General features: G+C 48.3%; 1 protein-coding gene across 6 annotated transcripts in view; it reads left to right on the top strand.

The window, feature by feature from the left end:
• The window catches only part of LOC129869669 (protein furry homolog-like), a 56,728-nt gene that overhangs the window by 27,501 nt on the left and 12,754 nt on the right, over positions 1 to 16,473 (top strand). For 4 of the 6 annotated variants that reach the window (XM_055944308.1, XM_055944305.1, XM_055944304.1 and 1 more), the window contains 10 exons: positions 95 to 235; positions 2,633 to 2,833; positions 3,190 to 3,351; positions 3,446 to 3,520; positions 3,666 to 3,842; positions 4,535 to 4,747; positions 6,267 to 6,437; positions 12,846 to 13,195; positions 14,677 to 14,884; positions 15,412 to 15,561. In XM_055944308.1, the coding sequence (XP_055800283.1) occupies positions 95 to 235; positions 2,633 to 2,833; positions 3,190 to 3,351; positions 3,446 to 3,520; positions 3,666 to 3,842; positions 4,535 to 4,747; positions 6,267 to 6,437; positions 12,846 to 13,195; positions 14,677 to 14,884; positions 15,412 to 15,561 (1,848 nt within the window). Of the gene's footprint in view, positions 1 to 94; positions 236 to 2,632; positions 2,834 to 3,189; positions 3,352 to 3,445; positions 3,545 to 3,665; positions 3,843 to 4,534; positions 4,748 to 6,266; positions 6,438 to 12,845; positions 13,196 to 14,676; positions 14,885 to 15,411; positions 15,562 to 16,473 lie in introns of all 6 variants that reach the window. The other 2 variants (XM_055944303.1, XM_055944306.1) reach the window with 1 other exon arrangement.

The following is a 16,473-nucleotide window of genomic DNA, read 5'->3' as shown; positions in this document are numbered from 1 at the left end:
GTTAATTACTGATCAGCTGATAAGCAGATGTCCAACATCCAACCCATGATGGCAGTTGAGAGCCTATTACTAAACCTTCCCCTCTCACCCTCAGTTGCTGGAGAAGGGCCTACCCAGCATGCAGCAGTCCCTGCTACAGATCATCTATAGCCTGCTGAGTCACATTGACCTGTCTGCTGCGCCCATTAAACAGTTCAACCTGGAGATCATGAAGATCATCAGCAAATATGTCCAGGTGAGACCTGGTTTCTCTTTTTACAATTCAGCTCAGCACTCTGACGGCCTCTCATCTCTAAGAGGATTGAGAGAGAAAATAATAAATGGGAATTGGCTGATACAGAAATAAAGCTGTCTGACACAGTATGGGTGTCACGTTGCTCATTCATTTCAGCAGATGGAGCCTTTGGTGTGTGTGTGAGAGCCAGAATGACTCCCTCTACAGAGCACTTGAAGAATAGTATATTAAAGCAGGTCATGATCTAAGACCATTTGGATGCAGCCAGCCAGCCAGTTAATTATGTAGCCTTTTACGAGCTCTGACCACTGGGCTCTTCAGTCGCAGCTAGCCTAACTACCACTCCTACCCTTCCCCACCCAGCCTCAGGAAAATTCTCCACTTACCAACTTCCACCGCAGTGGGTACTTTTGTACAAGTAGATTATTTTTTTAGTGTGTGTTTGAATAAAGACTTTTCAGTTTAAGGTTGCTTGTAAGGGAGGGCCGTCTTGTCCGAGTAGGATCCAATACAGTATCATGTGTCACTGACTAGACAATGTGTTCCTTCACATCTGTGGATAGGCTTAGAATCAGATAGTTTAAGGTGAAAGACAATACATTTCTTAAGGTAGGAACCACCTCCACGCTGATCCCATGCTCAGCCCCCTCCTGTTCACCCATGACTGTGTGGCCACGCACGCCTCCCACTAAATCATCAAGTATGCAAACGATGCAACAGTCGTGGGCCAGATCACCAACAATGACGAGACAGCCTACAGCGAGATGGTGAGGTCCCTGGGAGAGTGGTGCCAGGAAATAACCTCTCACTCAACAAGGAGCTGATCGTGGACTTCAGGAAACAAGGAGCACGCCCCTATCCACATCGACGGGACCGCAGTGGAAAGTTTCAAGTTCCTCGGCTTACACATCACTGATGATCTGAAATGGTCCATCCACACAGACAGTGTGGTGAAGAAGGCGCAACAGCGCGAAATTTGGCTTGTCGCCTAAAACCCTCAAACTTTTATAGATGCACAATTGAGAGCATCCTGTTGGGCTGTATCACCGCCTGGTATGGCAACTGCGCTGCCCAAAACCGCAGGGCTCCAGAGGGTGGTGGGGTCTGCCCAGGGGTAAACTACCTGCCCTCCAGGACACCTACAGCCCCCGATGTCACAGGAAGGCCAAAAAAGGACATCAACCACCCGAGCCACGACCTGTTTACCCCGCTATCATCCAGAAGGCGTGGTCAGTACAGATGCATCAAAGCTGGGACCGAGAAATTGAAAAACAGCTTCCCAACTCAAGGCCATCAGACTGTTAAAATAGCCATCACTAGCTGGCTTCCACTCGGTTACGTAACCCTGCACCCTAGAGGCTGCTGCCCTATATACATAGACTTGGAATCACTGGCCACTTTAATGTTTACATAATGCTTTACTCATCTCTTATGTATATACTGTATATTAGTCAGAGCAATGTCAGAGTGGCATTATTTAATATTTATATATTTCTTAATTCCATTCTTTTACATGTATGTATTGTTAGATATTACTGCACTGTTAGAGCTATAAACACAATGTTACGAATCCCTTTGGCTCTACAGTCTAGGGGGGGTGGCAAAATAACTCATGCAAATTATAAGTGAAAAAGTAACAGCGAGAACAAATAACCACAGACAACTTCAAATCAACCTCAAACACTCGGTAAAGGGTGAGCGGGAAAAGGGGCTGAGCTGGACCCAAGGAAAGAAATAATAAGTATTCAAAAACACCCCTAAGCTAGTCTACCTGCTTCAACAACAGCTAGCTAACTAACCAAAAAGTACAGTGTGTGGTCCGCCCAGTTCTAACTAGTGTTCTTAGACAAAGTATTCCTACGGGTAGTGTATGCCCATGGGCGATTTGTCTAGGTACCCCCTTTCCAACCATCAAACAAACAGTCAAACGCCATAACAAACCAATACTCACAGCATAACGGACAAAGTGACATGTAGTTGCTAAACCAAACGAGAGCTCTACAGAGAGATTGCATGACAGAGATTGAGCTCATGAGAAAACAACTGACAGGGTTTTTAAACCAAGGGAAAGGGGTTGTGATAGGGTAATGGAAACAGGAGCAGGTGTCTTCTGATTGGTGACTGATTGGTGACTGATTGGGGAATGATTATTTCCACCTGTGAGGGGAGAAGGAGAGAAAAGAAATACACACACAGGATACCTGTATCCGTAACACACAAGCATTTCACTACACCTGCAATAACATCTGCTAAATATGTCTATGTGACCAATAAAATTTGATTTAACCTTCCCTAGAACGGAGGTGTGCTTTTACCCCTTTCTAAAAGCATGAAATCCTGTCTTATTGACAATTGAACCAACGACACCTCTGTGTTTGGATCCTGTGTGTTCCCCAGAGCCCGTACTGGAAAGAGGCCCAGAACATCCTGAAGCTGGTGGTGTCTCGGTCGGCCAGCCTGGTGGTGCCAGACGAGGTGCAGCGCTCCTACAGCTCTGAGTCCTCTGGATCCCCAGAGATCGCCTTCACTCGCATCTTCAGCAACTTATCTAAAGAGCTGCCCGGCAAGACGCTGGACTTCCACTTTGACATCTCAGAGGTGAAGTCTTGCCTGCTCAATGTGTTTATAAACTCTAGTGCTTTGTTTTATGTTGTAACATGTCTTTGTATGAAGCTTTATGTGCTGCTAGTTTGGCCAGGTCTCCCTTGTAAAATGTTTTTATTTCAACGAAACTAACATGGTAAAATACATGTTGAATACAATTTTTAAAACCTCTGTCCCGACTTCTGTCCTCTTGTCATCTTTTCATCCTTCGCCGATTCTTTTTTTTATCTTCTATTTTTCACTCTTTCCATTTTTCTTTCAGTCACCTTTTACCTTTAGCCCTACCCTTTTTAAACAAAATTATCACATCTGTACAATCAAGATTAACTGGTGTAACCTTTAACCCCCAGACGCCCATCATAGGGCATAAGTACGGGGACCAGCGCACAGCTGCAGGGCGGAATGGGAAGCCGCAGGTCATTGCTGTGACCCGGAGCACATCCTCCACCTCTTCTGGATCCAACTCCAATGGCCTGGTGCCTGTCAGCTGGAAGAGGCCTCAACTCTCTCAGGTACTTACAGCCAATGGATATGTTACAATGAAGTTTGATATGTTTAAATGTCTTTATTTGTTTGTTAATATTTAATTGTGTCGTCTTATTTCAGAGGAGAACCAGAGAGAAGCTCATGAACGTTCTTTCTCTGTGTGGTCCCGAGTCTGGCATTCCCAAGAATCCTTCTGTAAGACACTTGGCATGTCAAACTGTGAGCGAGCATGACTAGTGATTAGTGATCTACTTCAACAGAATATATCCCAGCCATCCCTCCATGTGTTTATTGAACCCATTTATCATAACTGTTATATCTTTCTCTGTGTGTGTTTTAGGTGGTGTTCTCGTCCAACGAGGACCTGGACTCAGGTGACCAGCAGACCAGTCTGATCCCCACGGTGGAAGAGGTGGTGAGGGAGGAGGATATGCAGGGAGAAGATGCAGGAAGTGAGCAGCAGTTTGGAGTCTTCAAGGACTTCGATTTCCTGGATGTGGAGCTGGAGGATGCTGAGGTGAGGGGTGATTCACTCTACAGTAGGAGCAGCCATCTGTATACACACACTTTTTAATGTCTTGTATAGGATCATTTACAATTGTCTCTGCTATTACACCATCATTTCAGATCATGTTGTTGATTGGTGACAAATGTTTTCATTCAGTGTGTGTGTGCTGAAGTACGTCTGAGCTTGTGTCTTAACATCTGTGTGTTTGTACTGGTCTTGGTATGACTTGTCTTCCATGTTGTCCTGTAACTGTCCCTACTAGTCTTTCTAACCCACTTGTTACCTTTCCTCTTTTCCCGCCACAAGGAGTTCCAGGTACGTTTGGGCCAGAAAGAGCTTTTTAAAGCTGCCATCCTAAGTGCCCTGGTGTCCCTCTGTCAGTCATGTGATTGTTGTCACCCTGTAGAAGCACCTGTTTTGTCAGTCTAGAAACAGACAGCCAATGAAGCATGCCACAAATACTTTTTGGGGTTCATGATCAATATAGTGTGCGCGTGAAGTGATTAGGTCAAGAAGCCTGAAAGAATAGGTGTCATATCCTCCACTTCCCATTACTGCAGATGTCATGTGTTAGTGGCATACATGGTTGTTTCCTTGTGTTTGGTCTTGTGCTGTTGTGATTCATCCACATTTTCTCAGCTATCTCAAACTTCAGTTAGTTCTACTGGTATCTGACTGCTGTTTCCTTGGGTGTCCTACAGGGGGAAAGCATGGACAACTTCAACTGGGGTGTGCGTCGGCGCTCCCTGGACAGCATGGACAAGGGGGAGGGAGACGGGGACACGCCGTCCCTGCAGGAGTGCCAGTACACCGGGAGCACGCCCAGCCTCAACCTCACCAACCAGGAGGACACGGACGAGTCGTCTGAGGAGGAGGTACTGAGCGCTAGCCAGATTCTCACCCGCTCTGGCCTAGTAAGTCTCACCCAACACAAGGTTGGCCCTGTCCCCCGCCCGCCCCATGCTCCTCACACAGCCCACTGGCATTGTGCGTGTGTGTCCGCCCGCTCACTGAGCAGCGCTACTGCAGAGCTACTACTGTGCCTGGTATGGGCAGGGGCTAGACACTTGCTTCCGCTGTTAACGGTCACTATTTCACTCCCTGCCCCCCTTCACCCCCAATCCTAGACCTGCTACCCTAATTGTATTCCTTACCCACATACCAGTACCCCTTCCCCCATAAGATTGTTTTTTAGGTAAGTAAAGTACAGACCCAAACTTTACTACTGAAAATCAGTCCAGTTCAGGTTTCTGATGTGTTTAGGTCAGACAACTCATTCACATACACTATAAATGATATGTTTAGGTCAGACAACTCATTCACATACACTATAAATGATATGTTTAGGTCAGACAACTCATTCACATACACTATAACTGATATGTTTAGGTCGGACAACTCATTCACATACACTATAACTGATATGTTTAGGTCAGACAACTCATTCACATACACTATAACTGATATGTTTAGGTCAGACAACTCATTCACATACACTATAACCTATATGTTTAGGTCAGACAACTCATTCACATACACTATAACTGATATGTTTAGGTCGGACAACTCATTCACATACACTATAACTGATATGTTTAGGTCAGACAACTCATTCACATACACTATAACTGGGAGATTAGCTACTCTAAAGATGAAACTGAAAAGAGTCCATAGCGTGACATGTCAGTGAAACGGATTTAGTCAAGTTACAACTGGCATCAAATTAACAGCATGTTCCTTTGTGAGCATGATCCCAATAACCCAAACCTCTGGCTGCCTTTCTCGAACTCCTCTTTGCTTTGCACTAAATGGCTAGTCAGCCAATCTTCCCAAGCTGTTATTCTAGAGCTGTCTATGCTCTCCTCTGCTCTTGATTGTGCTCTGTGCGAGTGAGAATGCCTCTAGTGACCCAAAGACTTGAACATGTTAATACAGAGACATATCTGTATTAACTTTTAAACAATGCTACTATGAGCATGCAGCATGTAATTTGCAGGCAGAATGATCAAATAACAAAGAGATATTGTAATAATGTCTGGAATATAGAATGTTTTTAGAACGTCTTATTCTAAACAAAACTAAGCAGCACACTAGCAGATATCCTGGAGATGCAGAGGACCAGATAACATTTGATTAGGGGGTTTCATTTTGTATTCACTATCTACGTATCGGTCAAAAGTTTGGACACACCTACTCATTCCAGGGTTTTTATTTATTTTTACATTGTAGAATAATAGTGAAGACATCAAAACTATGAAATAACACATATGGAATCATGTATTAACCAAAAAAGTGTTAAACAAATCAAAATATATTTGAGATTCTTCAAAGTAGCCACCCTTTGCCTTGACAGTTTGGTCCACTCTTGACAGATACTATAGTTCTAAATGGAGAAGTTTAACCATGTTTTTTATTCTCTCTCCCTCACTTCAGATGAACTGTGACTCTGCTATGGACGATGCCACATCCAATCATGTGGACTCTCTGCAGCAGTCCCAGGAGTCGTCCAGCAGTGCCCTGTCAGAGGAGACCACGGCCCTGCTGCCCCACCTGAACAGCCCTGCACTGGAGATGGACTGCTCTGACTCCATCCAGCTGCCTGAGGTGTGACCAATCGGGACAACAAAATTGTGGTGCTCCGGCTCTTTCTGGCTCCTTATTCTCCTCTTTAAACCTCGTTTTACCTCTGCAGCGCTCTCTGTCTCGCTCATGTTTCACACAGAGTTGGCGGCAGCCTCCTCTCTCTGTCTCTTGTAGGGAGAGAGCTGTACCTGGTGTGCAGTAGGGGGCACTCTCTCTGTTCACATCTCCCTCCATCTCTTTCTCTCCACTTGTCGTGCTGCTCTGGGTGTGTGGGCGCTGTGGTGGGCTAGCTTTTGCTCCTCTGATTGGCTGGTTTGTGGGGCTTAAATGTGTGATTGGGGGAGAGATTGTCAATGCTCACCTCAGGCCAGGCGAAACGTCACCTCTCAATTTGGAACCTGAACACTCAACTGAACTCACTGTTAAATTACTGAGCACTGGACACCAGCGTCCTACTCTGCGTGGCAGACCCATGTGTGAGTATGAGCTAGTTAAGTCCGCTCCATTAGAGAACATTGTGAAGCAACACAGAGACATGCATTAGATTAAACCAGTGAGCACAGTTAACCGGGTAAACCATACTAACATGCAGTCACTAACAGCTTCCATTATTATCCATTATCTACCACTACTAACCTGTGTAACCATGGTGAGGATGCACTCTTGCTCAACAAGTCTTCCACACAATGTATAGTTCTGTCTAGGTTTTGTATTGATAGTTTATGCTGCTCATGTTTGTCCCCGGAGACCCGATTTTGAATTGATTGTCTCATACACAGTGACACAGTACCTACTCCTGGTGATTGTGTGAACGAAACTGAGACGGGGAATGTTCAATGGGGGCCGTTCTGTGAGAAATAACACCCTGTCTCTACCCCAGTAATGTGAATGAAGCTTCCGTATGAGCTCATTCCTGTCCCTTCTTACACCTATCATCTCAATATCAGCCCAAGGACATCTCCCCATCACAGGCCCAGGTCTTATTGTAATGAGCCCAGGATAAAACCATTAATACTATTACTCATCCCTCCTTGACGGCCCAGACGTCCACCCACTCCTAACAGTGTTCCGTAATATAGCCACCGGGACGCACTGGCAGCCTGCCACACTCTCCTTAATGCATTAGACTCTTAAATAGAGGAAAGACAATTTCAATTAGATGTTCTAGATTCCCCATGTACTCATTTAAGTCATTTAGCAGACGCTCTTATCCAGAGCGACTTACAAATTGGTGCATTCACCTTATGACATCCAGTGGAACAGCCACTTTACAATAGTGCATCTAGATCATTTTAAGGGGGGGGGGGGGGGGGGGGGCAGAAGGCTTGCTTTATCCTAGGTATTCCTTGAAGAGGTGGGGTTTCAGGTGTCTCCGGAAGGTGGTGATTGACTCCGCTGTCCTGGCGTCGTGAGGGAGTTTGTTCCACCATTGGGGTGCCAGAGCAGCGAACAGTTTTGACTGGGCTGAGCGGGAACTGTACTTCCTCAGTGGTAGGGAGGCGAGCAGGCCAGAGGTGGATGAACGCAGTGCCCTTGTTTGGGTGTAGGGCCTGATCAGAGCCTGAAGGTACTGAGGTGCCGTTCCCCTCACAGCTCCGTAGGCAAGCACCATGGTCTTGTAGCGGATGCGAGCTTCAACTGGAAGCCAGTGGAGAGAGCGGAGGAGCGGGGTGACGTGAGAGAACTTGGGAAGGTTGAACACCAGACGGGCTGCGGCGTTCTGGATGAGTTGTAGGGGTTTAATGGCACAGGCAGGGAGCCCAGCCAACAGCGAGTTGCAGTAATCCAGACGGGAGATGACAAGTGCCTGGATTAGGACCTGCGCCGCTTCCTGTGTGAGGCAGGGTCGTACTCTGCGGATGTTGTAGAGCATGAACCTACAGGAACGGGCCACCGCCTTGATGTTGGTGGAGAACGACAGGGTGTTGTCCAGGATCACGCCAAGGTTCTTAGCGCTCTGGGAGGAGGACACAATGGAGTTGTCAACCGTGATGGCGAGATCATGGAACGGACAGTCCTTCCCCGGGAGGAAGAGCAGCTCCGTCTTGCCGAGGTTCAGCTTGAGGTGGTGATCCGTCATCCACACTGATATGTCTGCCAGACATGCAGAGATGCGATTCGCCACCTGGTCATCAGAAGGGGGAAAGGAGAAGATTAATTGTGTGTCGTCTGCATAGCAATGATAGGAGAGACCATGTGAGGTTATGACAGAGCCAAGTGACTTGGTGTATAGCGAGAATAGGAGAGGGCCTAGAACAGAGCCCTGGGGGACACCAGTGGTGAGAGCGCGTGGTGAGGAGACAGATTCTCGCCACGCCACCTGGTAGGAGCGACCTGTCAGGTAGGACGCAATCCAAGCGTGGGCCGCGCCGGAGATGCCCAACTCGGAGAGGGTGGAGAGGAGGATCTGATGGTTCACAGTATCGAAGGCAGCCGATAGGTCTAGAAGGATGAGAGCAGAGGAGAGAGAGTTAGCTTTAGCAGTGCGGAGCGCCTCCGTGATACAGAGAAGAGCAGTCTCAGTTGAGTGACTAGTCTTGAAACCTGACTGATTTGGATCAAGAAGGTCATTCTGAGAGAGATAGCAGGAGAGCTGGCCAAGGACGGCACGTTCAAGAGTTTTGGAGAGAAAAGAAAGAAGGGATACTGGTCTGTAGTTGTTGACATCGGAGGGATCGAGTGTAGGTTTTTTCAGAAGGGGTGCAACTCTCGCTCTCTTGAAGACGGAAGGGACGTAGCCAGCGGTCAGGGATGAGTTGATGAGCGAGGTGAGGTAAGGTAGAAGGTCTCCGGAAATGGTCTGGAGAAGAGAGGAGGGGATAGGGTCAAGCGGGCAGGTTGTTGGGCGGCCGGCCGTCACAAGACGCGAGATTTCATCTGGAGAGAGAGGGGAGAAAGAGGTCAAAGCACAGGGTTGGGCAGTGTGAGCAGAACCAGCGGTGTCGTTTGACTTAGCAAACGAGGATCGGATGTCGTCGACCTTCTTTTCAAAATGGTTGACGAAGTCGTCTGCAGAGAGGGAGGAGGGGGGGGGAGGAGGAGGAGGATTCAGGAGGGAGGAGAAGGTGGCAAAGAGCTTCCTAGGGTTAGAGGCAGATGCTTGGAATTTAGAGTGGTAGAAAGTGGCTTTAGCAGCAGAGACAGAAGAGGAAAATGTAGAGAGGAGGGAGTGAAAGGATGCCAGGTCCGCAGGGAGGCGAGTTTTCCTCCATTTCCGCTCGGCTGCCCGGAGCCCTGTTCTGTGAGCTCGCAATGAGTCGTCGAGCCACGGAGCGGGAGGGGAGGACCGAGCCGGCCTGGAGGATAGGGGACATAGAGAGTCAAAGGATGCAGAAAGGGAGGAGAGGAGGGTTGAGGAGGCAGAATCAGGAGATAGGTTGGAGAAGGTTTGGGCAGAGGGAAGAGATGATAGGATGGAAGAGGAGAGAGTAGCGGGGGAGAGAGAGCGGAGGTTGGGACGGCGCGATACCATCCGAGTAGGGGCAGTGTGGGAAGTGTTGGATGAGAGCGAGAGGGAAAAGGATACAAGGTAGTGGTCGGAGACTTGGAGGGGAGTTGCAATGAGGTTAGTGGAAGAACAGCATCTAGTAAAGATGAGGTCAAGCGTATTGCCTGCCTTGTGAGTAGGGGGGGAAGGTGAGAGGGTGAGGTCAAAAGAGGAGAGGAGTGGAAAGAAGGAGGCAGAGAGGAATGAGTCAAAGGTAGACATGGGGAGGTTAAAGTCACCCAGAACTGTGAGAGGTGAGCCGTCCTCAGGAAAGGAGCTTATCAAGGCATCAAGCTCATTGATGAACTCTCCAAGGGAACCTGGAGGGCGATAAATGATAAGGATGTTAAGCTTGAAAGGGCTGGTAACTGTGACAGCATGGAATTCAAAGGAGGCGATAGACAGATGGGTAAGGGGAGAAAGAGAGAATGACCACTTGGGAGAGATGAGGATCCCGGTGCCACCACCCCGCTGACCAGAAGGTCTCGGGGTGTGCGAGAACACGTGGGCAGACGAAGAGAGAGCAGTAGGAGTAGCAGTGTTATCTGTGGTGAGCCATGTTTCCGTCAGTGCCAGGAAGTCGAGGGACTGGAGGGACGCATAGGCTGAGATGAGCTCTGCCTTGTTGGCCGCAGATCGGCAGTTCCAGAGGCTACCGGAGACCTGGAACTCCACGTGGGTCGTGCGGGCTGGGACCACCAGGTTAGGGTGGGCGTGGCCACGCGGTGTGAAGCGTTTGTATGGTCTGTGCAGAGAGGAGAGAACAGGGATAGACAGACACATGGTTGACAGGCTACAGAAGAGGCTACGCTAATGCAAAGGAGATTAGAATGACAAGTGGGCTACACGTCTCGAATGTTCAGAAAGTTAAGCTTACGTTGCAAAAAAATAAAAATAAAATACAAGATCTTATTGACTAAAATGATATAGTACTGCTGGCTGGTGAAGTAGCCTGGCTAGCAGTGGCTACGTTGTTGAAAGTGAAGCTGGCTAGGTAACCTCGACAATTTCACTAAATTTCTCTAAACTACACAATTATCGTGGATACAAGGACAGCAAAGACAACTAGCTAACACTACGCTAATCAAGTCGTTCCGTTGTACTCCTCCCCCTGTACTCCCTACTCCTCCCCCTGTACTCCTGCACTCCTCCCCCTGTACTCCTGCACTCCTCCCCCTGTACTCCTGCACTCCTCCCCCTGTACTCCTGCACTCCTCCCCCTGTACTCCTGCACTCCTCCCCCTGTACTCCTGCACTCCTCCCCCTGTACTCCTGCACTCCTCCCCCTGTACTCCTGCACTCCTCCCCCTGTACTCCTGCACTCCTCCCCCTGTACTCCTGCACTCCTCCCCCTGTACTCCTGCACTCCTCCCCCTGTACTCCCCACTCCTCCCCCTGTACTCCCCACTCCTCCCCCTGTACTCCCCACTCCTCCCCCTGTACTCCTGCACTCCTCCCCCGTACTCCTGCACTCCTCCCCCTGTACTCCTGCACTCCTCCCCCTGTACTCCCCACTCCTCCCCCTGTACTCCCCACTCCTCCCCCTGTACTCCCCACTCCTCCCCCTGTACTCCCCACTCCTCCCCCTGTACTCCCCACTCCTCCCCCTGTACTCCCCACTCCTCCCCCTGTACTCCCCACTCCTCCCCCTGTACTCCCCACTCCTCCCCCTGTACTCCCCACTCCTCCCCCTGTACTCCTGCACTCCTCCCCCTGTACTCCTGCACTCCTCCCCCTGTGCTCCCCACTCCTCCCCCTGTGCTCCTGCACTCCTCCCCCTGTGCTCCTGCACTCCTCCCCCTGTGCTCCTGCACTCCTCCCCCTGTGCTCCTGCACTCCTCCCCCTGTGCTCCCCACTCCTCCCCCTGTGCTCCCCACTCCTCCCCCAGTGCTCCCCACTCCTCCCCCTGTGCTCCCCACTCCTCCCCCTGTACTCCTGCACTCCTCCCCCTGTGCTCCCCACTCCTCCCCCTGTGCTCCCCACTCCTCCCCCTGTGCTCCCCACTCCTCCCCCTGTGCTCCCCACTCCTCCCCCTGTGCTCCCCACTCCTCCCCCTGTGCTCCCCACTCCTCCCCCTGTGCTCCCCACTCCTCCCCCTGTGCTCCCCACTCCTCCCCCTGTGCTCCCCACTCCTCCCCCTGTGCTCCCCACTCCTCCCCCTGTGCTCCCCACTCCTCCCCCTGTGCTCCCCACTCCTCCCCCTTAAGTCTTTTTCTTAACTACTCTAGTCATTCATTGTGATCCATAATTCAGTAGTTTGATCCATCCAAATGGCTTGGACTGCGTCAGAGTGCAACACATCTCATCTATCTGAAGGACTTTTAGCTCTCAGCCTGTCGTCTGGTCACGTCAGTGTGTTATTACCCTGAGGGTCTCTCTCTTAATGGCAGGCCAGCTCCATAGATTGATTTTGGCCCTTCTGTTTATTGATTTGCCTTTCTCTAGAGACACACAAACTTAGAGTATGAACTGTGAGGTGAATATCCATCTTTTAAATTATGCTGACCAAGACTCCCTCTTCTATAGTTAAGAATAATAGTGTATTTTTTAATGTTATATATTGAGGGAGCCAGTAATGTTTCTACTTCAGGCATAGATAAAGGTTAAGTAGATATTCTTAGGGAGATTCTTATAAGGGCTGTTGCTGTGGCAACCGTAAGGTCTCAATAGGAGTCATTTTGTGTGAGTAGTGTTCTAGTACAGTGGTTCTCAAACTTCTCCTCGGGGAGCACCAGCTATTCCATGCATTTGATCTATTCCCGAGCTAGCACACCTGATGTCAACTATACAGCAAGGCCTTGAATAGGTGAATCAGGTGAGCTAATTCATGGCTACAACAAAATTGTGAAACACCTGGGTGTCCCTGAGAGGTTTGAGAACCACTGTTTATACTATATTTTTTACTTGCTCCTGAACAACTCCTGCTGGCTGTGTTGTGCAGGATGGGGTCAGCATGACGGCGGCAGACGAGCTGAGCAGCAGTGTGAGCACAGACACAGGGTTTGGCAGCAGTGCCCCCGCACTGCCCCCGGACCCCCCTGAGCTGTTTGACCTCACAGACTCTCAGGACCCTCATGACAACCTGGACCCAGCCCCCCCTCGCCTGCCGGCCATAGACACCCCGCCGGGGTCCCTCTGTGAGGAGGGGGACTCCCCTACGACCCAGCCCCTGCTGCCCCCCAACCCAGACAGCCCCTGTGGCTCTGTGTGTGAGGAGGACGTGACGCTGGCGCTGAAGGAGCTGGATGAACGCTGTGAGGAGGAGGAGGCCGACTTCTCTGATATGTCCAGGTAAGACTGCTTTACTCTGCTAACTTTACTCTCCAATATCAGAGGACCTGTACCAGTGGCCAAAGGTGCAGTGGTTGTGGCCTCTAGTCAGATATCAGTTTGTATGTCTTCAGGTGTATAAATGATCCATTACGTATTGGCAGGTATACATTGATCCTGTCTCTAGATTGAAATTCTGGTCACATTTGCATACCTGTTTTCAGTTCATACTTGCATGTGGACAACCATATTGACATACGGAATCTGTGGGGAGTGAGCCAGCAACTGGAGTAATGCCGGCATAAATATCTCAGGTGCCACCTACTGCTGATGTGCCCTTAAGCAAGGCACTTTACCCCCTAACCTGCTCCGGGGAATTGCTCTGTGGCTGACCCTGTGGTGCTCCCAACCTGTGTGTGTTGTGGATCTGGGTACTGTGACAGCAAATATTGTATGTATGTGCTAAAGACGCTGTGTTGGAGTCTCTGTGTGTGTGTGTCGGTCGGTGTTGGAGCTGCTGTAATGGGTGACCTCATCACTGGCTTTACTCCCATTTGGGCTGGGTGGGAGCTGAGGGCATCTCTCTGAAGGTGGTCCAGCTCAGGCTTCTCTTTGCCTTTTTATATACACACTTATCAAGGTGGGCAAACTCTGGTTAGAGGACACTCACAGTACAGCTACAAATCAACTCTATTCAACTAGAGATTTAGAAGCCATGCACACACTTCTTGCTTGTTCATTCAGTACACACACGTGCTTAAATTTAATGTTCCCTCTCTCCAAAACCCAAGCAGTATGATAGATCGCTAGAGGAAATGGCAGTGCTCCAAATGATCCTCCCCCGGAAAACAAAAGGGCTCTGCTGCGTGTGCGCGTGCATGATGTGCGTATGATGTGCGTGCTAGGCAGAAAGCTTAAATCAGTAGAAGGCTGTATGTTGAGCTTCCTTCGGTGCGGTTGGGGCCTTGCTCTGTGTTGCTGCGTATGTGTGTGTCAGATTCTGGGCTCAGAGCTCTGCTCTGTAGTCATGTTTGGGATGGTACGGTAGTGCAGTGTTCTAGGCAGGCTGGCAGTGAGATGCAGTGTTACCGTGCTGCAGAGAGAGGGAGGGAGAGAGAGGCGCTAGTTAAGGTGAGGATGAGGACAAAGACTGTGTCCTCCACAGCGCTCGGCAGCGCAGGTATCAGATACTTCTACTCTGTCTGCTTCATCAGGCTGTTTGGTCCCACAGGCCTGTGAGTATCTGTGTGTGTGTGTTTGTGTGTGTTAAGATGGTAAAGCGCCATGTGTCTGATCTGGCTCTGCAGTAGATCTCTGCTGAAACAACACTGCAGCAAAAACATCTGCAGTGAGAGGATGAGAGCGATGTATAGATAGAGTGATGTTTTGGTTGTAGTCAGAGCTAGGGTGTGTGTGTGTGTGTGTGCGCTTGTGCATTCAGAATGAGGTGAATCCTGTGTGTGTGTGTCAGTAGTACTGAAACTGATCCTGTGTGTTTTCAGTCAAGATGAGGGTGATCAGGATGGTTTCCCAGAGATCCAGGCCTCTCCTCCCCCCTCGCCCTTCCTCTCTGCCATCCTGGCAGCTTTCCAGCCTGTTGCCTATGAGGACGAGGAGGATGCCTGGCGTGTCCATGTCAACCAGATGTTGTCGGACACGGATGGGTCCTCTGCTGTGTACACCTTCCATGTGTTCTCCCGACTATTTAAGGTGAGAGAGGAGGAGGAGTGGGATATATTTAGTGTATGTTTTCTGTGTTTATTTATGTTTTGTACTGTATATACACTGAGTGTACATAACATTAAGAACATCTTTCTATGACTGTCTTACCAGGTGAAAGCTATGATCCTTTATTGATTTCACTTGTTAAATCCACTTCAATCAGTGTAGGTGAAGTGGAGGAGAAATGTTAAAGAAAGATTTTTAAGCCTTGAGACAATTGTCGACATGGATTGTGTATGTCTGCCATCCAGAAGGTGAATGGGCAAGACAAAAGAACCTTTGAACTGGGTTTTCAGGCTCAACAGTTTCCTGTGTGTATCAAAAATGGTCCACCCAATGCATTGGAGTCAACATGGGCCAGCATCCCTGTGGAACGCTTTCGACACCTTGTAGAGTCCATACCCCGACGAATTGAGGGCAAATGGGGTGCAAGTCAATATTAGGAAGATTTTCTTAATGTTTTGTACACTCAGTGTATTTGCCGTGTGTGTGTTTGCTCTGTGGATTGTGTATAGAGCATGCAGAGGAAGTTTGGCGCCATCACCCACTCGTCAGTGCGTTTTCTGGGAGAGAGGCTGCAGCGAATGGGGAACCAGTTCCTCAGCTCCCTAGAGGTCATGACCTCACGCTCCCAGTGCCCCACGGTGCTGCTGGACGCTGAGACGGTGAGTCTTCCCTGCCAACCCAAAGATTACAACTTCCTTAATAATCTAAAGATTATATTGCATCATCTCTCTGGTTTCAAAAGGGAAGGATGACAAAGCTAATTGTAGCATGCTTGTTAAGATATTTTTAGCGATGGCAGTAGTTATATAATTAGTCGTGCTTGTTATGCATGCAATTTCATGTTATGCATATTGCATGATGGACAGTATAAGGGTATTTCTATAAACTAGAGTACCAGTGAGGATTTCCTGCGGTGGACAACCTATTAACAGCTGTTGAAATGTCATTGATAATATTCTGCCGGTTTTTCTGCCGTTTATCTACGTGTATAGTATACGTTAAATGTTTAACCCTTTCTAATGGTTCGTGTCTTGACAGATTTTCACAGCATTTCTATGTTAGTGGGGTCCCAAATTATTGGATACCTTGATAAAGATGAGCAAAAAATACTGTATAAAATAAATAATATGAATACTGAGTTAAATTGTATGCTCAACATTTTTTTTAAATATAATTTATACTTATACAATTGCATAGTGAAATATTTTGTTTAAAAAGGAATAAATAAAAACATCTCAAAGTTGGCAGTAAATATTATTGGATCCCCTGTTTTCAGCACCTTCCCCGTCCGAGGATAACGGCACTAACCATGTTAATATCCAGTTAATCTCTTTAAAATATATATATCACAACTAGGGTTGCACATTTTGGGGAATATTCAGAGGTGGAAACATTCTGTGGGAATTAACGGAAATATATGCAAATTAAATTAATACCATTTTAAATTGAGATGTTTTTTGCATTGGATATATTTGCCATATCATATGGAGACTGAAAAATTAACCTTTTACCTTATCATAACTAGACATAATTGCAAATGATTAAATCCTTCCAATAGAAATAGAAAAAAC

This window comes from Salvelinus fontinalis, chromosome 14 (assembly GCF_029448725.1).
Source record: "Salvelinus fontinalis isolate EN_2023a chromosome 14, ASM2944872v1, whole genome shotgun sequence".
Taxonomy (NCBI): domain Eukaryota; kingdom Metazoa; phylum Chordata; class Actinopteri; order Salmoniformes; family Salmonidae; genus Salvelinus; species Salvelinus fontinalis.
The sequence above is the reverse complement of the archived record's forward strand: the minus strand, read 5'-3'. Positions and strand labels throughout refer to the sequence as shown.